The 14047-nt window shown below is 38.4% G+C and overlaps 1 protein-coding gene across 1 annotated transcript in view; it reads left to right on the forward strand.

Moving 5' to 3' along the window:
* LOC117307138 (protein O-linked-mannose beta-1,2-N-acetylglucosaminyltransferase 1-like) overlaps positions 1–13923 on the forward strand; it is a 33131-nt gene extending 19208 nt beyond the window's left edge. Inside the window, exons 14-21 of the mRNA XM_033791807.1 lie at positions 6040–6133; positions 6468–6644; positions 7828–7891; positions 8331–8549; positions 8812–8976; positions 9979–10110; positions 12809–12912; positions 13779–13923. Coding sequence (XP_033647698.1) covers positions 6040–6133; positions 6468–6644; positions 7828–7891; positions 8331–8549; positions 8812–8976; positions 9979–10110; positions 12809–12912; positions 13779–13792 — 969 coding nt within the window. The 3' untranslated portion in view covers positions 13793–13923. The remainder of the gene's footprint in view (positions 1–6039; positions 6134–6467; positions 6645–7827; positions 7892–8330; positions 8550–8811; positions 8977–9978; positions 10111–12808; positions 12913–13778) is intronic.
* Positions 13924–14047: the final 124 nt, after the last annotated feature.

The raw sequence follows: 14047 nt of genomic DNA on the forward strand, positions 1-14047 counted from the left end.
ATTTGAATTGACCCGGAATCCGGGTCATTTGAATTGACCCGGAATCCGGGTCATTTCAATTGACCCGGAATCCAGGTCATTTGAATTGACCCGGAATCCGGGTCATTTGAATTGACCCGGAATCCTGGTCAAAACATATTGACTCGGAATCCGGGTCACGTAAAATGACTCGGAATCCTGGTCATTTGAAATGACCCGGAATCTGGGTCAATTGAATGACCTGGAATCCGGGTCATTTGAATTGACCCGGATTTGACCCGGAATCCGGGTCATTTGAATTGACTCGGAATCCGGGTCATTTGAATTGACCCGGAATCCGGGTCATTTGAATTGACCCGGAATCGGGGTCATTTGAATTGACCCGGAATCCGGGTCATTTGAATTGACCCGGAATCCGGGTCATTTGAATTGACCCGGAATCCGGGTCATTTGAATTGACCCGGATTCCGGGTCATTTCAAGTGACCCGGATTCCGGGTCAAACAATTTTGACTCGGAATCCAGGTCAAGTAAAATGACTCGGAATCAGGGTCATTTGAATTGACCCGGAATCCGGGTCAAAACATTTGAACATTCAAAAGGACCCGCCATGTCATTTCTCAAAAACTACAGCACCTCACCTACTAGTATTTTAAGGTACGCTTTCTACTATCATTATCTTCAAACGGTGTGGGTTTAATGTAAATCTGTGGACACTGCGTTTTGTGTTCCGGGTCAACGAAATGTCATGACCAGGACTTGTACTCACACCTTGCTAACCAGAAACACCATAGCTTGAGTCCAGTGCACTTGACTACTCGGCCACTATCGCCTCAAAAGTGACACCTGCGTCCATTACTTGTCTTATTAATGTTGTAATTAATTATTTGATTGGAGCTGTGGTAGCAAAATGATTTTTTAGGAAAACAAAAGAGTGGGGAAGAGGTCTTAAACTTCATTTTGAAACATGCAGGGTAGTACTGGCTGTGTGATAAACTCGACACATTCTTTTTTAAAAAATGGCGAACGTGTTCTGTAGACCAAGGGCGTTTTTTTTAGTGCAAGGACGGTTTTGCGCGGGGGCGGACACAACTGCATATATGCAAATGTGTCCGGGCAAAGGCAATTGCAGATGCAGCAGCGTCCAGGCGGACACGATTGCATATGCAAAACCGTCCGGTGGACATTATTACATGCAATATTGTCCTCTGGATAGTATTGCATAGAAGACATATATGCATGCGACACCGGCATCCTAGATTTTTGGGAATTTTTTACCAAAAATAAAAACTCTTAAAATCCCTCAATAAATCTCCAACTTGTGCTTATATTTATTTTGGTCATTTCAACTTGGTTTCTGCAGTGTGCGGGGGGAATCTTGAGGGGTTGTCTGGTGGGCCTTTTGCAGCAAAACTGTTTCTGGTGGCCAGGAGATCAATTCGTCTTGAAAGATGGGGACATAACATTTACGGCTAGGGGTCCAGGGCCCGCATTATGCCCTAGGAAAATGTTTAGGCCGTAGATGCTCTGGTGTAATCTAGGGAGTCTGAGGGTTGGTGTGCCCCCCCTCTCAGATGTTTGAATTTAATGCCTATTTCAAGCTTTGATGCACCTTTTTTTGCTATCAGATCATGGTTAATGTACCTAAAAAAAGAAAAAACTGTAGCTTCGTAATATCCATATTGTTTCTGCATTATAATGCTCAGACGGCATTTTATCCCCATCATCACTCACTTCAACCACCCTTCATTGCCTACTTTTGATGGATTCAGTACTGTCAATGCACTGTCAAACCAACAAGGACAGCAGTGTGAACGTTATCAGAGTCAAAAGATTTAGGTGGTATTTGGCAGTGTTGTAGTCAAGACCTGGAAGTCCGAGACCTGGAGGTCCGAGACACGAGACATGAGACCGGCAGAACCGGTCTCGAAACCTACAACATTTTTATTGATATACAGTACATGTATACACAAAATATCTTTAACTTCTTCATATTATTATTATTATTATTAAAAAAAGCTTCCAACTGCAAATGGTCCAACAGCAAGTTCTATTAGACTGCAGTGAGACTGCCATCAACAAGTTTCAAGGGTGGATTTCACAAAGAGTCTTATATGGAGTTAGGATGAGTTAGCAGTACTTGTTCAATCTTAGGGCTAGCGTTACATATTTAATAACTCCTAAAGAGGCCAATGAAGAACTCACTCCGCGGTAGTGCAGTTAATAACGATCCTATAAGCTAAAGTAGTAGTCCTAGCCAATTTTCTTTTGCCTAGGTAGTAGTTAAAAAGCAGGAAAGTTCTTTTCAGAACTGAGAAGTCTCTTTAAAAAAACCAAAAGTAGTAGAATTATTTAGCAAGACAAATCTCTAAAGAATAAACTCTACCTGGCAAGTAGTAATACACATGGTGTTACCGCAAACCAATTAAATAACTCCTAACGAGTCCTAGGAATAGTCCTAAGTTAGGTCTATCTTTGTGAAATCGACCCAGAACCCACTCTGTACTTTGTTGTTTAGTTTGTTTTAGATATTCTTTGGTGCAATCAGAGCACTCCTTGATTTTATATTGAACCAACAACTTGTGGCTGTTTTTCTATTTTATTTCTCAACTTGAGCAGTATCCAACATGTACATGTATTTCAATATAAATAGATAGTAAAAAGTTAAAAAATACAATTATTTTTCTATACGTTATAGAAATTCACACGACTAATATTGGTTGACTTTTTAGAGTCCCAAAATGGATTTCAGGTCACACACAGTTTACATAGGTTATTATATTTGCACAAAATAATCTAGGCTGCTTGCTTTTGAAGCACTGGTTAAACTGAAAAATGTAAAATCTATAGAATGGCTTTTTCTGCTTGGCTTGATTTGTTCTTCAAAATAACTTGTTCTTTCAAATTCACAACCAATGTGTTGCAGGAGAATAAAAACAGAATATATTTTATACAATTTTGTAAAATATAAAAATAGATTTACATTTTGACAAACAAGTTATGCGTGGAAGTCTGCATAAAAGATCGGCAGCATATTGCACCAAAGCACCTTGTAAAGCATTACATGGTACTATGTAAAAGGAGTAGGTCTCATAATTCAAACGGTGTCCCTTTTTCTTCTTCTTCTTCTTTCGACTCAATTACATGAGCGTACTGCCTTGCAGGAAAATACTGTATGTTAAAACGCCTTAAGCGTCACTGAGTGACCAATATGCGCACTATAGACGATATGTGACCTCTGACGTCACTCGAAAACCATACCATGATTCGCGCGCATACCGCCGGGCAAAACCTTTTGTGTTTTGGCAGCCAGCTAGAACGTGTATGCAGTCTGACCATGACTACGCGTCTTTTTGCCTGGCGAGACATGACGTAAACAGTGTTTTGTCAACAGAGGGCGGTTTGAATGTAAATGTAGGTCACATCGTCCATATAAGAAGCCACTATTATTATTATTATCATGAATGCTCTGTTTTGATGACATGAGCTATTGTTTCTGCCACTTAATGTTCAGCTATGCCAGCCTCTATAAGGGTGTGTGTTTTTGAAAGAGATACTTACTATGAAAGACAAGTGATTTAATTTTAAAAATCATAGCATTGTCATGATTAAAATACTTTAAGAATAAAAAACTATATAATTATAAAAATACTTTTATTGAGCATAAGTCACTGAATGATTTTAAAGAAGCTGATATTTATGATCAATCGCAGAGTAAAGAATGTGCTTTTTGTCTTGTCAACTTCTTGGTTTAACGTTAAAGACAGTGGACACTATTGGTAGTCAAAGACCAGTCTTCTCACTTGCTGTATCTCAACATATGCATAAAATAACAAACCTGTGAACATTTGAGCTCAATCGGTCATCGAATTTGTATAGATAATAATGAAAGAAAAAAACACCCTTGTCACACGAAGATGTGTGCTTTCAGATGCTTGATTTTGAGACCTCAAGTTCTAAATCTGAGGTCTCGAAATCAAAATCGTGCAAAAATTACTTCTTTCTCGAAAACTACTCCACTTCAGAGGGAGCCGTTTCTCACAATGTTTTATACATGTATTAACAACCTCTCCCTATCACTCTTTCCCAAGTAAGGTTTTATTTTGAGTAATTACCGATTGTGTCCACTGCCGGAATCCGGGTTATTTCAATTGACCCGGATTCCGGGTCATTTTAAATGACCCGGATTAAATGACCCGGATTCCGGATTCCAATCAAATAATGAAATACACAATTAATAAGACAACTAATGGACGCAGGTGTCACTTTTGAGGCGATCGTGGCCAATTTGTCAAGTGCACTGGACCCAAGCTATGGTGTTTCTGGTTAGCAAGGTGTGGGTACAAGTCCTGGTCATGACGTTTCGTTGACCTGGAATCCAGGTGGGTACATGGCGGGTCCTTTTGAATGTTCAAATGTTTTGACCCTATTCCAGGTCAAAATGTTCTGACCCGGATTCCGGGTCAAGTAAAACGACCTGGATTCCGGGTCAATTTAAACGACCTGGAATCCGGGTCATTTCAATTGACCCGGAATCCGGGTCATTTTAATTGACCCGGAATCCGGGTCATTTGAATTGACCTGGAATCCGGGTCATTTGAATTGACCCGGAATCCGGGTCACTTATAATGACCCGGAATCCGGGTCATTTTAATTGACCCGGAATCCGGGTCATTTGAATTGACCCGGAATCCGGGTCATTTGAATTGACCCGGAATCCGGGTCATTTGAATTGACCCGGAATCCGGGTCATTTGAATTGACCCGGAATCCGGGTCACTTGAAATGACCCGGAATCCGTTTTAATGTTAAAACATGTTAAGTTGGTAAAAAGTCAGACATTTTGAGTATGTGGCCGAGTCAAAATGTGGCCGAGTCATGGTAGGCCTACCTGTTTAAGTAGTGTATATAGGTCTACATTATAAGAGAAAATAATCAACGGTTTGTGCTTTTAACAATTATGTTCAAATCATTAATTACTCTTTATTAGAAAAAACACTAACTCAAATACTTTCAAAATGACATTGAAAGCACCCGTTGGTCCCTCTGAAAGTGCAATTTGATTGCAGATCTATCCAGTACACCCAAAAGCTTGTTACGGATATCTGACCAACACCCGGGTACCTGCCCTGTATGGTATCCCGACAACATCAATATGGAACCACAGCAGAACCTGACTATTTTTCACGTGAGAAGTCCGTCGTCTGCTAGGTTTTCTGTATTGTTTTAAATTTGATTTTTCAGGGTGAAGGACTAAAAATTAGCCTTGGTATCCATCATTTTCGGATTCAGCACCCCCAAATTAGTTAAAACAGGTATGTTACCAACTTTTACTCAAAAATGCCGCTCGAAGTTGTTTTTTTAAAAATCTGGTCTAGACTACAAGGACCAGGCATCAGTTGAAGGTGAGAGGATGTGGAAGATCGTAGACGGGTTGAAGGAAATTGATGAGTTGTGAGAGATATGTAGGACACTGACTATTACAAGTTTTAAAAGTAAGCAGAAGAGTTTTATGTTCTTCTTCATACCAAGTTAGGCCAAAAATAAAGAAATGTTACGTTTCCGGTAACCTGACTGACCCTAACAAAAACTATTAATACAGTTTAGGGAAGAAAACGGAAAAATACTGTGTTTTATTTTTAAAATGTAAGAAATGCACCATGGACAAAATGTCTGACTTTTTACCAACTTAACATGTTTTAACATTAAAACCAGAACAAATTTTTACCGATATCTCTATGGTTTGTGACTCATGTGATCCACGTCTTGACTCAAGACTGGTCTCGGACTTGAGACTATTCTCAGACATGAGACCAGTCTTAAACTCAAGAGTGGTCTCAGACACGAGGCTGCTCTCAAGTGCATACTTTATTTTGACTCGGCCACATACTCAAAGCCCTGATCAAATGAAATTCGGACAACTTGGAGGGGCTAGGTACTTTTTCACAATGTCCACAGATTTACATTAAACTTTTGTACAGGGTTTGAAGATAATGATAGTGGAAAGCTTTCCGTTCTTTCTGCTCTGGTTTTAAAAGGTTTTTTTTTTTCTTTTCCTGTAGGTTGTTTTAGATGGCAACTTTGCAGAGCCCAATGATTTGATAGGACTTTATGGCTTCACCATTGAGTACATCAAACCCAAAACTGTATATTCAGGTATGACTGAATATCTCTTGCAAATTGTACAAGTAAATGTGACACGGTGTTGACAATTTAAAGAATGGAGTTATATGCATGACTGGAAAGAACACACCAGCACCAGTTATTTTCATGGCATGTGTTGCTGGCTCTATTGTGTGTTGCCATGTAATTTTGAATATTGTCTTGCTTTGTATTTTTTTCTTGCGATATATATGTTTGAATGCCGAATAAATAATAATATTAATAATAATAATAACATGTGCGCAATATAAGACTTTGATGTTGTTAATATTAAGAGCGAATTGCAAGGCTTGCTATATTTATATATGTTCTCGTTTAATACGATTAGTCTTTCTACACGACGCCATCACGAGGGCGCTCCAGCTGTTCAAAGACAAGGAGTATCTAATCGTCTTGGAGGAGAGACTGGAAGTGACGCCAGACTTCTTGAGATATTTCTCCCAGGCCATGCATATATTGAATAGAGATTCATCAGTCTTTACCATCTCCGCTTGGAATCCAAACGGTGAGACATAAAATTATTTTGTAACTGCTTATATAGAGATATCCAGGGCCCAATTTCATAGAGCTGCTAAGCACAAAATTTGCTTAGGATGAAATTTCTTTCTTGATATAAACGGGATTACCAACCAAATTTCCATTTGTTAAATATTGCTTGTTTCAGGTATTTATGCTTATTTGGTTGGTAATCCTGTTTTTATCAGGGCAAACATTTCATGCTAAGCAATTTTTTTCTTCTAAGCAGCTCTATGAAATTGGGCCCATGTTTGACTGATGACTAAACCCAAGACAAAAATCCCAGTTTACTTACTTCTTGTATAAAGATATCCATGTTGGACTGAAAGATCATACTTCAGTCCCCTGAGGATGACTAGAGCAAGCTAGTCGACACGTTGAGACCAATTCGAGAACTGACGCTGCGGTAGTGCAGTTAAATATGACCCTATAAGCTAAAGAAGCAGTCCTAGCCGATTTTCTAAAAAGCAGGACAGTCTCCCGAACATCTGATAAATGTACTCAGCGGTAGTAATATAAAGAAAGACAGTTCTCTAAGAACAAACTCTACCTGGCAAGTAGAAACACACATGGTGTTACTGCAAACCAAATACCTATTGCTAGTTTCTTGTATAAGGATATCTATGTTGGACTGATAGATATACCTGGGTCAAAATTCCAGTTAAACCAAGTTGACTGGGTCAACTGGCTTGAAGCCATTAGACACTTTCGGTATTAAACAGTATTGTCCATAGGCCCACACTTTGTGTATCAAAGGCTCAATCGGTCATCGGTGTCGGGAGAAAATAACGGGAAAACCCACCCTTGTTTCCGCACGTTTCGCCGTGTCATGACATGTGTTTAAAATTAATCCGTAATTCTCGATATCGAGAATTGATAATTGTTTTAATGTTTTCTCAAAAAGTAAAGCATTTCATGGAATAATATTTCAAGAGAAGTCTTTCAACATTACCTTCTGTAAACCCCTGTAAGTTATTTGTAAATCTGTGAACTTTGTTTTTTCTTTCTCTGTTCCAAAAGTGTATAATGGCTTTAAAGGATTTGGGTACTTTTTTAAAACATCCACAGATTAACATTAAACTTACAGGGTTTGAAGATAATGATGGTTCATGTAGGACAGATTTTTATTTTGTTTACATTAATGTTCATTGATGATATTTGACATGATGCAGGTTTCACTGGTACCTCTGGGGATGAAACACTGCTGTATCGAACAGAGGATTTCCCTGGTTTTGGGTGAGTGTTTTAATTCAATACAGAAGTTAGCATTGGTTGGTACCTTATTTCAAAATAACCTGCCGTTTCTTTGACCATGTGAGGGCGTTTTTTTGTCACTTCCGGGGGGTATACTCGATTCCTCCTGCACAGTTTTAATTGGCGTTCTCTCACTTTTGTTGTGCTGTAGTTTTGAAGGAACGTTACAGGTGGATTATTGTCTTATTGTCCGTGGTGAATATGATGTCTGCGGTTGTAATGTGTTCCAGTCTTTAATAACTGGTTTATAGATGAATGAATATACCCCTGGAAAAAAAAAAAAATTAAAACAAATGTAAATTAAAAAATAACAATGAAAATATTTTTGTTTTTTTAACTAAGACTAAATTCACAAGAAAATCAAGATAACCATATGGAACACTACAAACATTAAAATATTAAAAAACTAATTTTCCTTCAGATGGATCGTTCGTCGAACTCTCTGGACAGACAGATTTCAGACGAATCAGAAGACGTGTTGCAACAATCCATCATGGAGAGGTTGGAATCTAGGGGAGATTGCTGGTGGAGAATCTATTATACCTGACGTCTCGAGGGTACGAAGGATTAGTCGAGACGGGGGATACTACGAGGAGAAAGCCTTTATGACACAGTATCTTGCTCATAGGATAAACTCAAGGTAATAATAAATAAGGGAATAAAAGGGTAGAGGCGAGTTTTTAAACGTTCGTTTAAAACCGGCAGGGTCGTTGCCGTGTGATAAAGGCCCTAGCTGAAGGCAAGGGCCATTATCGCACGGTAACGACCCTGCTTTTAAACGGACGTTTAAGAACTAGTTTGTTACTCTATGCGTATGTTGAGATACAGCAAGTGAGATGACTGGTCTTTGACAATTACCAATAGTGTCTTTAATGGCGTGTTCTCTTTTTATTTTGTTGCAGTGCTGGTCCTCAGTCTGAACCCACGGAGGTTTACAAACTTGAAGGGAGTGAGTACGAACAAGAAGTCGGACGTCTTGTATCTCACAGTATTCCAATCACTCCAGATTCTTTTACTGCATGTCTTAACGGAGGCACGCTGGCTTTAACACTCCCCAAGTATACAAGGTAATAATATTACTAACAATAATTTATTTTGTATATAGCGCTTTATCACAGCCAGAAGGGCATCTGAAAGCCCTTCCAACATTACTACCCCTGCAGCCGATTTCTAGAAACGCTAGGATTAATCTTATCTCGAGTCAGGACGAGTAACTTGCCTATTTTTGGATGGATTTAATGCGTCCTACGTCTTCATACACGAAACTGAACTCATCCTAAGTCCTAAGATTGATCCTAAGTTAGGAAGAGTTTGTTGAAATCGGGTCTGGTCACTGGGCCTTAATTCATTCCTTAAACCATCTGAGCTTCCTGGGGAGTGAGTACAACCTGTGCAACAACATGCACTACTAAGCTAAATCAATCTTAAGAACCATCTCTGCCCTCACAGGTACCCATTTTACCCCTTGGTGAAGAGAAGCAATTATTGTTAAGTGTCTTGCTCAGGGACACAAGTGTTATTTCCAGGACTCAAACCCACACTCTGCTGAACAGAAACACCAGGGTTTGAGTTTGGTGCTCTTATCCGCTCGGCCACAACACCCCATTAAGACTTTGAGCAAAAGAGGGTTTCAGTTGTTGATCCAAATCACTATGTGACTCATAGTTGGTATAGACCTTTCCATTGTTGATAAATAAACCATGCGGGTTGGCAGTGAAGGCTGAATGTTAGCAAAACATTCAATCGTGTTTAAAACATTAATAATAATAATATTAAGTTGTGTGCTTTCAGATGCTTGATTTCGGAACCTCAAAATCTAATTCTGAGGTATCGAAATCAAATTCAAATATTTTAGTGGAAAATTACTTCTTTCTCGAAAATTACTTTACTTAAGCCGTTTCTCACAATGTTTTATACTACCAACAGGAACAGCTCTCCATTGCTCCTTACCAAGCAAGTTTTGATGCTAACAATTAATTAGAGAAATTACCAATAGTGTCTAGTGCCTTTAAGGGGGATATTTCAGTAACTTGTTTCCTCTTTTTCTTTTTGTATTTTTTCTCCTTCAGTCAAATCTATGCAGTTTTCTATGAGCAAGACTCTGTGGATGATCACAAGCTTCTGAGACTTATATGTACATGTTTTGGGCTGTTTGTGTTTGAGGACGTCCCCTTACACAACATGCACAAAGGAATTGTCAGGTAAGAATGATAACAATGCCTTCTTATATAGCGCTCAGGTTCGTCACGCAGTGACACTCATGGTGCCCCGACATTAATACCCCTGGTCACTGGTCATTTAATCATTTCTTAAACAATCTCAGCTCCCTGGGGAGTATACAGCCTTGTGCAACAAATACCCGCTTCTCGGCTAAATCAATCTTAAGAACCATCTCTGTCCTCACAGGTACCCATTTACCCCTGGGTGGAGAGAAGCAATTATAGTTATGTATGTTCTTGCTCAGGGAAAAAAGTCACGACCGGGATTCAAACCCACACTCTGCTGAACAGAATCACCCGAGCTTGAATTCGGTGCTCTTATCCGCTCGGCCACGACATCCCATAAGAATCTGTGAGAGGCTGTGCAAGTCTTTCAAATTTGTTGAAGCGAAGGTTTTTGTTTCTTTTACATGGTGAAGCAATGCATGTGTGAATCCAAAGGTGCTGAAAGAAAATTGGTGGAATATGCGTCATGTTTTATCCTTTTTTGTTTTTTTGCAATGTACTTTCTATTGCAATGTTGGACCACTCTGCAGTGTTGGACCATGTTGGATGTTTTATTTGATGTTTTATTTCAGTGTGTATATCTCTGTCCTTTTAATCTGTGTAACGTTATAATCATTGTTTTGAACTTATAATTGTTTTTATGTGCCAATGGAAACAAAATTTCTGTATATTTATGTTGCGGACGATCAAAACTCTAATTTTAGATATAATCCTAACCATTGATTATATCGAAAATAAATAGTGGACAGGATTTGCCTTGAAAATTGAATAGTCCAGATTTCACTTTGTGACTGAATCTGCCACAATGCATTCAGTATTTGTACTGACAGTAGGTCACATGCATATTAAGTATGGTGACTTGATGCATGGTTGCTGTAGGAAATATACTGTGATTGAAGGATCTTACATCCAGGGATTGGAACTCAAGACCTTTGCAATTCTAGAGCAGGGCCCAATGTTATGGCTCTGCTTACCGTAAGCAAAGAGCCGACGCTTACGGAAGCAGGGAATTCTGCGTATCTCACAGGTTAGCGGAGAATTTCAGCTTGTGGCGTAAATTTTTGGCGTGCTTACTCCACGTTACTAGGCATTCTTCGCTTTACATAGCCAGCGCAGAAATACAGCGCTTGACGTGCGAGCAGAGAATGGTGATTTTAAGCGCAGAAATCGTTGGTAAGCGGAGCCATGAAGTTGGGCCCTGATGTCTAACCACTAGACCACTGAGCTAACCCAGTAGCTAGAGGCAGCTCAGATCCTAGGTTTAAAGACACTGTATACTATTGGTAATTACTAAAAATATTTGTTGGCATTAAAAACTTACTTGGTAACGAGCATTAGAGAGAGCTGTGGATAGTATAAAACATTGTGAGAAACGGCTCCCTCTGAAGTAATGTAGTTTTAGAGAAAGAACTAATTTCCCACTAAAATATTTGAATTTGATTTCGAGACCTCAGAATTAAATTTCGAGGTTCCGAATTCAAGCATCTGAAAAGACACAACTTGTGTGACAACAGTGTTTTTTCTTCCATTATTCTCTTGCAACTTCGATGACCAATTGAGTTCAAATCTTACAGGCTTGTAATTTTATGCATACATTGAGATAAACCAAGTGAGAAGACTGGTCTTTGACAAACACCAAAGATGTCCAGTGCCTCTCAGCAGCATTATCTAGGTCCCGCATTATCTATTATCTATTAGTGAAACATCTTGGGCTGTGTTTTTCTCTGATGAGAGTTGGGGGGGGGGGAACACACATGATATGGGTATTTACTTTTGGTATTTATCGGTAATATTTAGTTTCTTATTATATTGCTTTTATTTTGGAAGTTATGGGAAACGAATCAACATTAATTGACAGGGCATGATTGAAATTAAACATAACTCTAAAAAAAGAAATATAAAAAAAAGAGTACAGTTTAACATATTAAAGGAATAATTTTATCTAAGATTTATTTTTAGTGTTTATTTGTAATATTTAGTTTTTTATTATATGGCGTTCATTTTATTGGCAATATTTAGTTTTGGGAAACAAATCAACATGGGGTATTGTGTCTTTTTATTGTATTAACTGCAAAATTTTACATTTAAGACCACAATTCAGTTTTGTTACTGCTAGTGTCTTTTATAAATATTGATGAAATAAACAAACCATTAATAGTTATAAAACAATAAAAAATTGAAACTGCAAAATTTTACATTAAAGGCACTTTACACAGTTGGTAATTACTCAAATTATATATTAGCATAAAACTGTACTTGGTAACGAACAATGGAGAGCTTTTGATAGTATAAAACATTTTGACTAGCGACTCCCTCTGAAGTAACGTAATTTTGGAGAAAGAGGTAATTTCTCACAAAAATGATAAAAGACTTCTTGCCAGAAGTCTTTTATTTCTAACTGAAAGCACACTGTTATCATGTACAACAAGGGTGATTTTCCTTTCATCATTTTCTTGCAACTTCAACGACCAATTGAGTCCAAATTTTCACAGGGTTGATGTTTGATGCATATGTTGGGATACACCAAGTGAGAATACTGGTCATTAAAAATTACAAATCGTGTTAAATATTGAATATTGAATATTAATAATGATAAAACATGTTTTTTATATCATAAACTTTTAGGAAATGACAGGGGGTATTTGAGATTATACATACCTCTCTTTTTTTGCAGGTTTACATTTGAAAGAAATCATTTTATCTTGGTTGGTAGTAAAACCATCTACTTCAACAGCCATCCAGCAAATACCGAGGTTTTATCAAACATGGGAAATGCAAGTAAGTTACATGGTTATTCACTGCAGAATGAAAAGTCATTTCCCACATAGCATATTTTTTTAGCCAAGATAAATTTGTAATTTCTAATAGATAATAAATTTGCTTCGGCGATAAAGAGTATTCATTTTGGCTTTTACCTATACACACCGAATTGTGTTAGCACTGTATACTCAGTACTTTCCCGAATTCTGTGAAAACAATCACAGGCATAGTAATCAGGTGGGATTCAAACCCATGACCTTTGCAACTCTAAAGACCACAGAGATTTGCCCACCTGACACTGCTCTGAAATTGCAAAGGTCGTAGGTTCGAATGTAATGAATGCCTGTGATTTTGTTTTTCTTCACAGAACTCGGGGGAAAGTACCCAGTATACAGTGCTTACCTACATCGTTGCATATGGCAGGCATGCAACTCTTCCGCGGTTTCGCGTTTTTTCTTGTTTCATGAAATGGAAATCTGCCGTTATGAATGAAATCAGAGACACAAGCTTTCCTCGTACAGCATACCTTCTACTCTATTTTGTGCACAGTCTGGCTCTGTAGTGTTTTAACGTGCTTTTTGTATAAGGGATGAGCGGGAACCAGACAATGTAAGTGCCTCATACGCAGCTAGGACACAATTCTCCTACTGTACAGCATACCGTCTACACTATTTTTTGCATAGTCTGGCGCTGTAGTGTTTTTGTTGCTTGTTGTATTAGGGGATGCCGGGGGACCCAGATAAAAATGGCCCAATACGCAGCTAGCTTCAGTTTACGGGATCATTAGGAAATGTTTTTTTCCACTGAGGAGTTGCATGCCTGATATGGGTAAAACCAATTATAATTTGTATTTGTTTATTTCACCTCTTTGATTTCATCCACAGGTAACACAAGATGATAGATTCCAATAATAACCAGTAACGTGACATCCCAAGCTACAGCTGTGTGGAGCTGACGTTTGTTTTCTCATTATTTCAAGCGCTTAATAAGTTTCCCTTATATGACTTGAGGCATTGCATGGTGAGGTATCATAATATATTTGATTTGCAGTACATCATGTGTGTATCTACTTGCCAGGTAGAGTTTGTTCTAGAGAACTGTCGCTCTTTATTCTACTATCGCGGAGTGGATTGTTCCGATGTTAGGATGTCAT

Source organism: Asterias rubens, chromosome 2 (genome assembly GCF_902459465.1).
Source record: "Asterias rubens chromosome 2, eAstRub1.3, whole genome shotgun sequence".
Classification (NCBI taxonomy): domain Eukaryota; kingdom Metazoa; phylum Echinodermata; class Asteroidea; order Forcipulatida; family Asteriidae; genus Asterias; species Asterias rubens.